Below are 14560 nucleotides of genomic sequence, written 5' to 3' on the forward strand. Positions count from 1 at the left end.
AGCTTTGTTACTTATTATGTTTATTGCCTTGGGAATTCTGCACTGTATTATGTCTTCATTTTTTTCTCCTTTTCTGTTTTGCATGCTTGCTTTTGTTACTTCCTACGTGCTTACCAATGTACTTTACATTGTTTCTTTGGCTTTTTGCTACCAACTTGTCCTGCCAGCACCTGGACTTTTCCATGCCAGAGCTTCAGTTGCAGTTATGTTTAGACTGGGACCAGCATGATTGGCCCTTCATGCCCTCTATAAAATCTGTGTCAGAACATTATCTGGTATGTCAAGTGCACAATATGAATGTAAGCATAGTTCTGGATAAAGATGCATAGTTTTTATCAGCTCTTCAGTGCAAGGCTGGAAAGGGAGTGATTGCCCTTCTTTGCTAAGGTTGCATCGTGTTTGGTAAATGAATTTGACTGTTAGCTGACTTTTCAATTGATTGTTATTTCAGTGTAAGCTGGATAAAGTTCTTACTAATCTGAAATATGTACTAATCTTCAGTATTCTGTCAGTGCCTGTATAGGATCTTATCTTTTATTCACAGCTAGCTATGCTCCATCCAGTCTGTCATCAGCAGTTTTTCAAAACGTTTATCAAATTGTCCTCTCTGAGGTAAAAACAGTGGTAACACCTTGATGTAGAAACAGGAGCAGTGTTGCTCTTTCAGATACAATCCAGAAGATGATTTTGCTCTAAACACAGATGATTCACAGCTGAAATGCTAGTAGCATTTTTCAGCTGCTTCCTCAAAGTCTGAGATGGTGGGCAAGAAACAAGCGATCTGCAGAAATGAGCACAGGTTTCAGGTGTCGTCAAAGTCCAGGCAGAGTTTTCTTGCAGTTCACCTCTAGACCACAGTCTGCCATTTGCATTGTCTTGGTCTGGGTAATTATTACGGGCTTGTATTTTATAGAAGAAAAAAAAAAGTTGTAACTGTTCTCAGTATAGCAGAGATTCACTGAATTTCTATGCATCTAAATATCCTTGGCAGTTTGTATTGTGTTTTTGTTGTTCTGTAATGTGTGTTCTAATACTAGTTAATGTAAGTGGAGATTTGATCTCCAGTGAAATTACACGTTAAGAGTCCCTGCCCAATGTTATGCTGAATATAAAGAAGGGACTCTTCTGGAAGAGACTATGATCTGTTCCTCCTCATTGTACTGAGGTGGGTTGTAAAGATGGATTTACTTTCTCTTGGTGCGGTAGTCTCACTTGCACTTTTATGTGTTTTTATCAATTTTATGTCCCAATACAGAAGTATATCCAAGAAGCCAGGAACTTGGGCAGCACTATTCGGCAGCCAAAGCTGTCAAACCTCTCTCCATCAGTAATTGCACAAACTAACTGGAAGTTTGTAGAAGGCTTGTTGAAGGAATGCCGAAATAAGGTAACTCAGAGAGTTCTTCTGTTCTCATATTTGCCTTTTGAGGACCATCTTGTGGGCAGTACATTTGAACTGCCTGCTTTTCTGCCATGTGTCTCAGCTTTATCTATTTACCCAATTTTTTTGTATAGTGGTGAGAAATTCATGAAGAAAGAACATACTTAAAAATTCAGCTAGGAGAGGAAATTGATCAAATAGACAGACTTACAGTGGAGAATGTGCAGTGATAGATTGAATATTCTGATGAGTCTTTATCATTCTGCTGCCTATGTCTATTTTAGCATATTTGATTTATCACATATGAGACTATATTATTAATCAAGAAAGAATATACCAAAAGTGGAATTCGTCATGAAAACATAGAGCTGTATTACGGGGTCTCTCTGCTTGGCAGTTAGAATGCCAGATTTTGGCCCGCTGTTCTGGTTATTCAGATTACTCACTCTTGTGAGAAAGTTGGCTCAACAGCAATCAAAACTGGTGCTGCCGTGGCTTGGAAAAAGGATAAAAGAAATGAAGTCCAGCACAAGTTACTACATATGCTCAGTTATCCTACCAAATCATTGTTATTGTGTGTCCCCTTGTTTGTTTAAGAAATGTGAGTGATCTTAGAAGATCCTTTGAAAAGAACTAACTCTCTTTTGCTCTGTCATTTTCAAGACCAAGAGGATGCTAGTTGAAAAAATGGGACGAGAAGCTGTGGAGCTAGGTCATGGTGAAGTGAATATCACAGGTGTAGAAGAGAATACCCTGATAGCTAGTCTGTGTGACCTCTTAGAAAGGATATGGAGCCATGGTCTGCAAGTCAAACAGGTGAGAACCAAATATTCTTGCATGTTCCATGGCATACTTTCATAAATTCAGACTTTTCTGTTTTCAGAAGATACCTAGTGTGTGTATAGATGTATTAAATACTTGACACCTCTAGCATTTTTCAGTATCAGTCAACAGTCTGTTATGTATCAGTCTGTCTCAACATTCTGCTCTGGGAAAGGTGCAAGCACACATGTAGATGTGTTCCATAGGTGACTTTTTAAAAGACTTTCTTTCCATTTTACCTGTTTGTTTTGTTTTGTGATGGTGGTGGTGGTTGTTTCTAATAGAACAGTAAATAAAAATACATCTGTGTTCTTAATACTTCTGTTATTGAAGTGGCTTAGGATTTAATGCAGTGTATGCTAAATGCGTTGTTGGTAGGATGTGGTGTGGGAACTTTATTTTGTGAAGAGTCATTTGGTTTTTAAAAGTAAAAGCTATGCTATTTTGTTGATGAACAGTCTAGAGATAGTTAAAACCACTAATTAGAAGGGTTGCTTTTCATGTGAAACGAGTAGCTGGTTGTCACTTAGTGGGATTAGGTGGAGTTTTACTGGCCTTTATCCTCTCCTCATTTGTACAAATGCATAACAAGGAAAGTAATGATTTGTAACATTTCTCTTTCCTTTTTCTTTTCCTCTTTTTTAAAAACAAAAAAAGTATTTGCAGAATAAGTACATAATCCAGACAACTGTAATTCAGTATTTCTTTCCCTAGCACTCAAACACCAGTGTTTAAATCTGCTCTCCTTCAGACTTTTATAGCATTAGTTTCTCTATGTGAAGATTTATCATGTGACTCTCTCCCTTCCCTCTTGTATATTACTTAGGATAGAAGCTGTACTGCTTTCGTCTTAGAAGACAGAGCATCAGTATACTCTGCTTCAACTCAGATTTGGGCCTTTCAGACCACCAGACGGCCAACCCTACATAAGGTTATTGCTTTGGATTGATTGCAGATGTTGGCAAACAGTGCTGAATGGTGGAATAAATAGTGATGGAATATAATAGAGGCCTGATGGAGGAAGTGCTGTGTGTCTAATACTATGATCCACAGTAAAAAAAATACACGCTACTCATTCTCTGTGTAGTCTGGCCTTTATTAAATATTCAAAGCTGGCTGTTTCATACATTGATTTTTACTTTATTTTTCAATAATGAGCCAAGGAAGACTCTTCTTTCTCAATTGATGATAGTAATGAGGATGGTTTTTCCTTCTACCAGTCCTTGCTTTTACCTCTTCCCTCCCGATGATCCCTTGCAGTCCAACGCTTTTTACCTACTGATTTTTTTCCACATGCAAAGTGAATCTGCAACTTCCTTTGCCCAAAGCAGTGTGGAGGGAGTTGTAGAAGACCTTGATTATTCCCTTGCCTGTTTACTGTCCCACTGCTTTCCTTAGGCTGTCTTCCTTTCCCCTTTAGAAATAGTTGACATCATCATTGCTATTTGAAGTTAAAGGAGAGTAACATGATGGTAAAGGAAGTGAGCAGATATATACTGCATGAGTTCTTACATTCATCATGATTGTTGACATCTATTTGCTGCAGGATCCTTTGTTTGCTGCTTTATGTGATCTGTTGCAGTTCTCTTTGCCATGGCAGCAAGATGCTGAATACTAGACTGTGCATGTGTATGTTTATTCAAATAAACATCATTTTCAATGTAACCATTCCCTGGTGATATTTTCATAGTCTCTTTTTATATTTTTATAAGACTCACAGTTTTTGGCTTCCCGTGTTGGATCTGTCAGGTATTGAGGCGCTGAGCTTCTCTGAACTCTTTTGATAACTTCACCACTAAATGCATATTTTTAATATATTTCTCTCAACACAGATGTAAAAGGGCAATTTCTGCTTTATCTTCTGGAGACATGCTGCTTCATTTTGGGGTAGATGTAATGTCTTGAAATAAGCCCTTAGTAGTACTGTAGAGAGCTGTGGGATTGAACTGGTTAAAGATTAAAGATTTAAATTTGTTGTTATTTTTTAACTTTAAGAGTTGAATCATAATTACAGCATTTCAGGAAGGTACTCACATGATTCTTAGATGACATTGATAGTACTGAATGGGCAACTCTTGCTTTACTGTCATGCTTTCTTTCTGCACAAGATTGTAACTAAAAGCCTGGCTTTATAATGACTGTTTTTCTGAAATGCAGAATTGCTAAACATTTCCACCTAACATAGTAATTTAGGAAGATAATAGCTAATAGTAAGGAATTTCCTTTGTGTATTAGTGCAATTCATGTGCTGGAGGGGACCCTGCTCAATTAATGTTGCTTTCTGTAGCTTTGATACCTTCGATTTATCATGCAAAGTATTTTAGGATTAGTCCAAGAATCTTAAAATTTGTCCATGAAAAATTTCCTGCCTTCTATTTTAAGCCCCCAGAGGTTGAAGGAAGCAACATAATGTGCGGGATGCAACTTTTAGCATTATTTGTCAGATTTGTCTTGACCTAAATACTGCATCCCTGACTTTAAAGTTGTTTTTATAAAGTACAGAACTGCAGCCTGTCTTACTGACCAGCTCTTGTTGTCTGTCTTGTGGTTGTTTGTTTTTTCTCTCTGTGTGTGTGTGTGTGTGTGTGTGTGTGTGAGTTGTTGGATTTTTGTTGTTGTTTGTTGCTGTGTTTGTAATTGTCCGGGTTGTTTGCTTGATGAAATTGAGGGAGATCTTATGAGATTCTGAAAACTGACAACATGCACCTGTAGCCCTGAATTACCTTGATGGGAACAGTTGTGCAAAACAAAAAACTTGGTGTGGGTATGAGAGTTTACTCAGGCTGGTTCTGTGTCTCTTGCCAGCACACTGCTGGAGGTGCAGGGAGGAAGAACTGCATAAGAGTGGTGACTTTCAGTCTCAGACTGAAAATTCTGCTTATGCATTAAGTTTTATAAGGCTTCAGATGTTTTCATCTCATGTCAACAACCAGGGACAAATGAGGCTTAGCTGACTTTTCTCTGTTATTGGAATCATTAGACCCCCATAGTTTTTGACTTTGCTTTTCCTTCTCATCCCCTTTACAGCTCCCAAGCACCTGCAACTTTTGTCTTTCTGTGTTTGTTTCTAAATCAAAGAGGACAAACGTATTTGAAGCTGTTCCTTTCTATGATGATTTAAACTTTTTTATTCAGCTAGTTTTATTCAGCTAGTAGTTGTTTTTTTGTTTTTTTTTTTAATTGAGATCCCGTATGTCACAGTAACTAATATACTTTTAATTTTAGGGGAAGTCTGCTTTGTGGTCTCATCTGCTACATTACCTTGAAAACAGGCAGAGGAAAACAACATCAGGCAGTTTCAGTACCTCAGGTAAGATTAGCTTCTACTAGAAGATGATAATAAAAAGAAACAACGACTAAGATCTGCTTGTGCAATTTGCAGATTGCACAGATTTGCACTGTGCAAATTGTTTCCCTGGACATAGGCTTCACTTAATGTAACTGAATCAAGCATTCTGTTTGCCACAGAATTAATATGGACATGATGTATTGTCTCAGTACATCTTGTGAAAAGTAAACTTATTTGGATTGAGCCTACTTATTTGTGATTGCAGTGTTCAGACACCAGGAATATCTGGTGCTTCAGAGATGCATTAAAGTGGATCTGCTCCAGTGTAACATCCTCTGTATGAGTCCTACTGACTGCCTGATTGGCAAAGCATATTGTGTCATAGATGGGGTTAGGGGAACATGTGGAAGCACAGAATTGTGTTGTACTGTATTTAAAAAAAATAAAATAAAATAAAATAAAAAATTACAAAATTCAAAGCACGCTTAAGAAATGCATTGTGAGATTTGACATAAGTGTTGTATTAAAAGTAATATTGTACACAATATCCGTTGGTTATATTTCCTCAGTTGGAGACATAGGGTATAATTTGTGGACAGAATAATGGATTTCTATCAGGTTTTGGATTTCTTTTTTTTTTTTTTGAAGTTGCTTTAAGCAAATTGCTCAGCAGGACTGGCATGCCCAAGGCCCTAAAAGTATTAGGGTCTCCTGAATGTCCCTTGTTCTTGCACACAGGGCTTTTTTTTTTTTTTTTTTTTTTAATATCATATGAAAGGTAGCACCAGTCTTAGGGTTTTTTTTACTATTAGGGAATCAGGTTTGGGGACTGTAATATGTGGCATGATTCTAGAGTGAAATTTGACAAGAGTAGTAATGTTGCTTAAAACGCCAAACGTGCTGGTTTAAAAACTAGTGGTGTTACAGGAGTGTGCAGATTGGTTGCACGTACAGTTGTAGTGTACAGAGTAAAATACACTGAACATAGTTTTCAAGTCTCAGCATTGCCTTTCAGTTTGACCACGTGGGAAGAAAATACAGTAGTCTGTAGAAAATACTACTTGACTGATATTTGTTTTAACCCAGTTGCTGTCATACCAGTTTCAGCTGAACCAGATCTCATTAATGTGTTAATGCTCAGCATGTGCTGATCTGTGTGAGCATCTTTTCTAGATAACATATTCTCTTTTCATTAGTAATGGAAATATGCCATGATATCTTTGCAAAGCTGTAAATCAGCAGAGAGAAAAAAGTGCAGTAGGGACCACTACTTATGAGTCTTAATTTTAAACTTAAGTGAGCAAAACCAAACAACAAAGAAACCTACCCCTTTCTACATGTAACTTGGTATTAATTTACCTTTTTTGTATTGATTTAAGAATATTTAGGTGGATTTCTACTAACAAGAGATTCTGTTCTTTTGGATCTAGGAATACTTCTTGATTCAGAAAGAAGAAAGTCGGATACCAGTCCAGGCATGTCACCTCTCAGGATCTCTCTGGTCCAAGATATGAGGTGAGTTTGAGTTATTAAAAACAGTGCAGATGGAAAAAACTCCAAGAAATGTGCATACATTTGTTTGTGCATCATGTTTACTGTATTGGAAAGGCCAATACACCAAAACAGGGAAATGTGGGTGGAAACCTGCTGGAAACATTGTGAAAGTCTGTAGTGCAACCTTCTCACTGACTTCTACAAAAGCATATTTCGTATTGAGGAGACTTGACATTGTACTAGCTACTAGTTTATAGAAGTATCCTGAATCAGTTTTTGTCCTTTCATAATATTCCGTATTTATTTCCATAGAGACATGGGTGTAACACATGTATTTTCCTAATCATTTCCAAGTTGACTTGCATAGCTTTGAGCTAAATCTTGCTTCTGAGTGAAGAAAGCATTTTAAAGAACATGTTTAATGTAAATTAAAAAAAAAAAAAGAAAGAATTTGTCTAACGTTAACTGTTGTAGTATGAATAAGCATGCATAACTGCCTTCTGCTCCGTGTCCTTTTTTCAGCACATCAAAAAACAAGATGCAGAACTTCTAGATTCAGCTTGAAGAACTTTTTTGTTTGCCAACACTTTTTTACTTTTCTACTTTTTTTTTTTTTTAGGAAGGAGTGAGTTGAGGTGTTTCAGGGTCCTGCTTATCTTTTCGAAGCATACCCTTTGTGTGTTTTATGTTAGAAAAGCTGTTTTTGAGCATTGAAAGACAGTATTTACTTTTCCAAAGCACACTGACGTAAATCTTGCAGTGATAAGGTCCTTAAATCATGTGAGGCAATGGAAATGCTTTAGAATTTTGTTAATAGGGTACTTTGCAATTTTTTCCTTTTGAGATTCTTATTCTTTTCCAGCTAGATATGCAAAGAATTGAGCTGTCGTTGAATATTAAGGTGACCACATTTCTTTTTCCAATAGTTTACCTGGTATTTTGCATTCTTAGTAAAATCCCTTTTTCGGCCTAGCTTGGTTCAAAAGAGCTTTGAAAATTCTGGGTAATGTTTTTTGTTTTCTTCTTTCAGGCATATCCAGAACATCAGTGAAATCAAAACAGACGTTGGCAAAGCCAGAGCCTGGGTTCGTCTCTCTATGGAAAAGAAGCTGCTCTCTAGGCATCTGAAACAGCTGCTTTCAGATCATGAACTCACAAAGTAAGATGGTTTATCTTGAGCAAAGCTTTTAAAAATTAATTCTATTTCATTATTTGACTTTGCAAACCCTGAAATGCCTGTTCTTTCATCTGCTTAGCAGTGTGAAGAAAGAATGGCAAAGAGCAGCCTTTTATGTGTGTCTCTGTACTAGTAGTGTATGAGCTGTTTGGTCAGGATGATGTAATACTGGGGTTCTTCAGCTACATAATCGGTTCTGTCAGCTGTAGACTTTCTGCAGCTTTGAGCTGAGAACTTGAAAAATTGCTAGGGGCTCAGGGCTTAGTTCTATTCTAAACTCAACTACTTTGCTGAGCCAAGGTTTTATCTTGGTCCTCTTTCTGCAACTGTGGAGAATACTGCTTTGCTTTCCTTAGATTGATTGTCCTTTTTCACAGTGCATGATGACAGTGAGCAGTGATCTTTTATGATTATTGACCAATACTATTACTATTTATGGACTGCATAATTAACAGAAATAGTGGTGGCTGTCACGTGCAACTGAGCAACTTCAAAAAGTATTTTCCAATCAAAATTAGTGCTTGTAATTTCTTGTAAAATCTTGTCAAGGTTTCACAGTTGCTGGTCTTGCAGTTAATTCTCTAATTTGATTGAGTAATATATATGTTTGTTTCCATTTACAATGCATTTTTCTGCACAGGGTCTCTTCTAGTGAGAGAAGGCTACAGAGCTACAACTTTTGATATTTCCTTGTAAAAGAAGTTGCAGTTCTCTGTCGTGTTGCAGTCCTTGCAAAGAATTTGTAACTCAGGACTGAGAGAATAGTAGGAGTTCAAGCCACCTCAGCATGCATATGATTTTGGATCTCAGGAGCTCTAAAGTTTATAGATTTTTGGCTGTCTCATTGTTATTTTCCTAAAGACAATTAGAAGGAGCATTAGATTCATCTTTTTTTGTGTGTGTGGAACATTGGTCTGATGACTTGGAGATTTCAGACTTAATGTCTGCCTAGTTTGGCATATTGAATCCTATTGTCCCTAGAAGTATCATTTTTCATTTGTAATTGCTTGCACGTTCCTCATAGCTTACCTGATAAATATGCATAACAGAAAACATTTCACTACAAGAATCCTGTTACCATGACAGATGATGTGTTTTGCTTTGTCAGAAAACTCTACAAGCGTTACGCATTCCTCCGCTGTGATGATGAGAAAGAACAATTCTTATATCATCTCCTGTCATTCAATGCTGTTGATTACTTTTGCTTTACCAATGTTTTCACAACAATCCGTAAGTATTTGCTTTCCCTGGAGCTCTGATCTCCAGAATTATTTGAGTGATTGCTCAGATTTATAAACAATTCTGAGCAATGTTCCTTCACGTAGTTGTTGTGTTTTCTTTCTGGTATCCGTGTACTCTGTTGCTGTTTCTGTAATGCTTTCTGCTGGGCAGTAGTGTTCTTTCCATGTGTTGCCCAAGGCATTTATTTCTAACTTGGTAAATACACACTGAGGATCGCACCAGAACTCTGCAACGTAGAACCTTGCTAATAAGATAGCATAAGGAAAAAATTTAGCAAGGCTTATAAAATTGAGGGTGGATCTATGTGAGAGCATCCTTCTGTCCCCATGGTAAGAGCTATCCTTGTATGTTTGTTACAATACGTGTTTGTGTGTATGAAAGACAAAACAAGCAGAGAGGTAAGCAGAATAGTTCTTGATCTTGTGGGCAGGTGCTGGACAGGGCTACAGTTTGGTCTGCTGGATGTTCTCCAGTTGTTTCTTTAAGACTGTCAGCACAGCAAATTAAAAAACATCTTAATTCACTCTTTAATGCCACAAGCATCAAACTTGTAAGAAAATCTAACCACCAAGTGCTTTCTTGAGGATGCTGACAGCTGAAGAAATGTTGAGGGAGAAATGTATTAAATACTTCAGCTGAAAAGCCCTAACTCTAATCCATTTATGCACTGTAAAATAAAGGCAAATGGCCAGGAAACGCATTGACTATTCAGGTAATTGGGTTTTGTTACAAAAATAGTTTGGTTAATAGGGAGTCATGTATGAGATACTACGTGATTGAAGAGCATATGTATTTCCTTCTGTTTTCTGAGTCAAAGAAGGGGCTGTAACTTAGGCACTGGTAGACCAGGGGACCTGAAATTTTGGATGTGTCTGGTGAAAGGGAGAGAAACTGTATTGAGTTTTATAGTGAAAACGTCTTCAAGTTAGCATAATTAAGAGCAATATGGCACTTAGAAACTTGCAGCATTATAATGAATTTTCACTGTCACTGTTTAGCCACAGTACTGGATGCTTCTGTAGGCAAGCCCTGTAAGTAAAAGATTTAGTTATTAGCTGGGTGGTACGTGTGCACACACACACACACACACACAGTTTGGAGCTGGGCATGTAGTCCTGGCTATATGGAGACTGTCCTTACTTGCTCCTCTCTAAGCTGGATACAAGTAACTATCTTCATGACTGCTAAATGGAAAATAATGTGGGACATTGTCCCATCCGTATTGCTTCTGTCATTTGATGGTGTTTTGCTATCAGCTATACTTCTTGATCACTGTTTCAATTGTCAATCAGTCTTTAGTGAGCAAGTGTTAGTATGATTAAATAGGAACTCTTACATTTGTATGTTTTGCTTTGTTTTTAATGTTTCATGGCAGTGCAGGATTACCATATCTTTTTTCTATTCATTAAAGAGGTTCCATAATTATCCTTTTCCCATTTCAGAAGTGCTATTTTTTCTTGTGTTTGCAGTGATACCATACCATATATTGATTGTTCCTAGCAAGAAACTTGGTGGCTCCATGTTTACAGCCAATCCTTGGATATGTATCTCAGGAGAACTGGGTGAAACAGGAGTCTTGCAGATTCCCAGGAATATATTAGAAATGACTTTTGAGGTATGTATTAAACCATATAAGAATGCTTTAAATGTTCTTTTTATTCAGTTCTTAACTCTCCCCTTGCAGTGTCATCTTAATGTACTTTTTGTATCTGTGGTGTGTATGTGGTTAGTCACACATACCTCCTGTGCCTGTACATAGCAGATTTTATCTATAGATAACACCATGCTCAGATAAATTGACTGATTCCTTACTGTGTTGGTAGATAAGATTTCTGAAAAGATGTCGTTTATCTGAAACTTTCTGCTGATCAAAGCAGTATTAAAAGAGCCAAACACAACGAAGCAACAATGAACACAAACAAATGAAGCAGCTGATCCTTTAAAAGCTCAGAATCAGTCGTGCAGTCAGGAAAGGAGAGCTGTGTTTCTGATGGCACATCTCAGCATGTTCTCCAGTAGTTTACTTATTCAGCATACCGCTCTCTCCTTCTGTTTACTCTGACCAATTCTTTGTTTAATTTGCAGTGCCAGAACTTGGGAAAACTGACCACGGTGCAAATAGGACATGATAATTCAGGGCTGTATGCCAAGTGGCTAGTGGAGTATGTTATGGTCAGAAATGAAATAACAGGGCATACTTACAAGTAAGTATCATCCTGACATTTCCTGTTGGGTAAGTAGAATTTATGCAGGAAGGTGGTATAGACAGGCTTGTTTGCTTAGAAAGGTCTTATCTCCTGGGACTCCATCTACAGAAGCTGCTACCTGAAGACGTATAAAGGTCATTTAGCTTCTGGCATTAAACAAATCATGACTCTTACAAAATTAAACAGAGTTTTCAGTTTGCACATGCTCTTGTCTACCCTCCAAGCATCGGTGGAGAAGATGAGTTCACTGTTGTGCATCTTTAAAAGAACATGCCTTGAGCCCAAGGGAGAAATAGCAAGTTAGAGCTTGCTGCTTGCCAAACATGGGTGGTGTTTTGAATTAAGGTTGAGCTTTCTAATTGTTAGAGAGGAAAACTTGAACGCAAGCTGTAACACAGCGGCTAATGAGTGTTTGCTCAGTGACAGTAAGGGAACAAGATTTACAGTTGGAATTTAAACTCGTTTGTGTTAAGTGCAGCATGGTTTGATGCCTTGTCCTTTGTTTAGAGAAACTGTCAGGCTCATGTTGAGGAGAAGCTGGTGGATAGATCCACTCAGTTCTTCATGAGAGCTTGTTTGTGATTAAATGAAGAGGCAAGATTATGTTTTTGGATGCCATTCAGTTTTCTGATTGGGCAAATTAAACAGACGTCAACACTGATTCTCAGAAAGTGCTGATGAGCTAGTGAGCACAAGTGCTTTCTGGTGTCTGACATGATAGCCCAATTTCAATACCTGTGTTGGTGATCTGGTGTGTCAGTATATGTTGTTGGTTTCTTTTTTTTGTAGCTTGCCTTCTGTGTTAAGTATTCCATAAAAGCATGCCTGTATTTGCCACCCATCAGTACTTGGTAGTGGGTCTTCCATTTCTTTCCTCCATAGCCCCCAGATCAAGCACTGCATGTAAGACATGAGACAAATTCTGGCACTGTTTGCAGGTTATCTAGTGCCAAAATTAAGATGAACATGGAGCAGAAAAACTGTTTTACTTTTGCTCCCCCTGCTGGCAAGAGCCAGATCAAATAATTTGTTCATTTGTTAGACGAGTGAAGTATTTCTAATAACAATATTAGCAGAATTTGGATTTTGTGCAACTGCACTTGAAAGTCTTTGGCATGGAATTGAATCTGGATTTGGACTCAGTCCAAATATCTGTTCTTTGTTCTCAGGTTTCCCTGTGGAAGGTGGCTTGGAAAAGGAATGGATGATGGCAGCTTAGAGAGGATCCTGGTGGGAGAGCTGCTGACATCCAACACTGAGGTTGATGAGCGGCAGTGTCGAACCCCTCCTCTGCAGCAGTCACCAAGCATGATCAGAAGATTGGTCACTATATCACCAAACAATAAGCCAAGTAAGTGGTGGGGATTGCCTTGTAAGGTCCTGCATTGCTACTTGTGGAAAGCTGCTTGCAGCAGAGCTGGAAATTTTCTTCTTGGACAGGACCTGTGAAGCTCACTTAGCACAGCTGATCTGCTCTGAGTGCAACTAAATTCTGAGTTAGAATGGGTTGCTCAGGATTTTAGGCACTCAGATTCTTAAAGTCTTCAAGTCCAGATGTCTCTGGACTCCGTCTCCAGTGCTTAGCTGCATTGCTGATGTTTTCTGTTTTGTCCTTCTTTTGTGAAATGAGTGTTAGGGAGGAAAACAGAAATTTGTTGTCATGTACTTCATGGTTGAGAAAGCCTGTTAGTTGTTTCTATTAATGAATATCAGTTTTCTGTTGTTCTGCTTTTATCTTTTTCCTGGTAAGTTGGTTATTTTGCACCCAAGCATACTTGGATTTACAGAAAACTATCACAGAATATATTTCCAAGATGTCTGTGGTCATAATGAAATATCATTTCCATTTTTCAGCTTTGGGCTTTGGGTCTGAAAATTCATATAATACATAAATACCATTTCCATCTGTTGTTGTGTTCAAACACCACAGTTATAATTTTGATACTAAAAATTAAAAACACATCCAAATCTCCATTTTGTCTTCCCCCACGGTAAATAAAAGTAGAGTTGGATTTCCATTGCCAGTAAGCCATCACATTTTCATTAGGTTGGTTCATGTATCTTTTCTGTTTTGTGATATGCACGTATCCATCATGCACAGGTTCAAGTTTTAAAGTGTTTCTAAAGTGATTGGAAATATTTTTGTATTTTGCAGAGCTAAATACTGGTCAGATACAAGAAGCTATTGGTGAAGCTGTCAATGGCATTGTTAAGCATTTTCACAAGCCAGAGAAAGAGGTGAGGAGTTGTCATCTGTGTAGTGGCACTCTTGTCTGGAAACTCATACTAGTGTTTGAGAACACATGGTAGTAAAAAAATCTGAATGGGATGAACAGCCATCTTTGAAAATTGCTTAAGTAGAGCAAAAATGAGATATGGAGATGAAGTTGTTGGAGTAGTGTGACATCAGTTATGTCATTCTTGCTGCTATCTGGAACATTCTGTTAATTGAATGTACTATTCTGGTATCAGAAGTTGAGTGATACTCTGCTTACAATTCTTGCTTGAACCACTGTCAGGAATGGTGAGTTCTGTCTAGATTAAATAATATTTTTTCATCCGCATTGACTGCTAACAAGACTTTTTAATGTCTCTTTTGCATTATCTTGGCTACTTATGAAAAGCCATGGGCCATTTAGAGCAAACCAAAACAAAAAATGACCGAAAAAGAACCAGAAATGCTTTCAAAGACTTCACGCTTTTAAGCTGTCTGTGTAATTACTTCAGCTGGCACAGCAGATGTTTCTGGATATAAGCTTAAAAAATGTGCCTTTGTTGAAGAGTCAAACTCCATCTTTTCTGAGAAGTAGCAGTGCAGTGCTGGCTACCATATATGTATCCCTTGGAGGTTATCAATATTTGCTCTTAAATCTTTCCATTTGTTCTGTGCCTACCTTCCCTAAGTTCAGCTAGCACAGTGAATTCATATTCAGTTCAAATTGAATATT

At 37.7% G+C, this 14560-nt stretch overlaps 1 protein-coding gene across 4 annotated transcripts in view; it reads left to right on the forward strand.

The window, feature by feature from the left end:
• The window catches only part of DENND5A (DENN domain containing 5A), a 59479-nt gene that overhangs the window by 40705 nt on the left and 4214 nt on the right, over nucleotides 1-14560 (forward strand). For 2 of the 4 annotated variants that reach the window (XM_052693700.1, XM_052693701.1), the window contains 11 exons: nucleotides 1256-1387; nucleotides 2045-2197; nucleotides 3030-3134; nucleotides 5429-5513; nucleotides 6923-7007; nucleotides 8017-8145; nucleotides 9272-9393; nucleotides 10875-11020; nucleotides 11491-11609; nucleotides 12782-12963; nucleotides 13768-13850. In XM_052693700.1, the coding sequence (XP_052549660.1) occupies nucleotides 1256-1387; nucleotides 2045-2197; nucleotides 3030-3134; nucleotides 5429-5513; nucleotides 6923-7007; nucleotides 8017-8145; nucleotides 9272-9393; nucleotides 10875-11020; nucleotides 11491-11609; nucleotides 12782-12963; nucleotides 13768-13850 (1341 nt within the window). The remainder of the gene's footprint in view (nucleotides 1-1255; nucleotides 1388-2044; nucleotides 2198-3029; nucleotides 3135-5428; nucleotides 5514-6922; nucleotides 7008-8016; nucleotides 8146-9271; nucleotides 9394-10874; nucleotides 11021-11490; nucleotides 11610-12781; nucleotides 12964-13767; nucleotides 13851-14560) is intronic. The other 2 variants (XM_052693703.1, XM_052693702.1) reach the window with 1 other exon arrangement.

The sequence above is a fragment of the Tympanuchus pallidicinctus genome, unplaced genomic scaffold (assembly GCF_026119805.1).
Source record: "Tympanuchus pallidicinctus isolate F22 unplaced genomic scaffold, pur_lepc_1.0 scaffold3, whole genome shotgun sequence".
Taxonomy (NCBI): domain Eukaryota; kingdom Metazoa; phylum Chordata; class Aves; order Galliformes; family Phasianidae; genus Tympanuchus; species Tympanuchus pallidicinctus.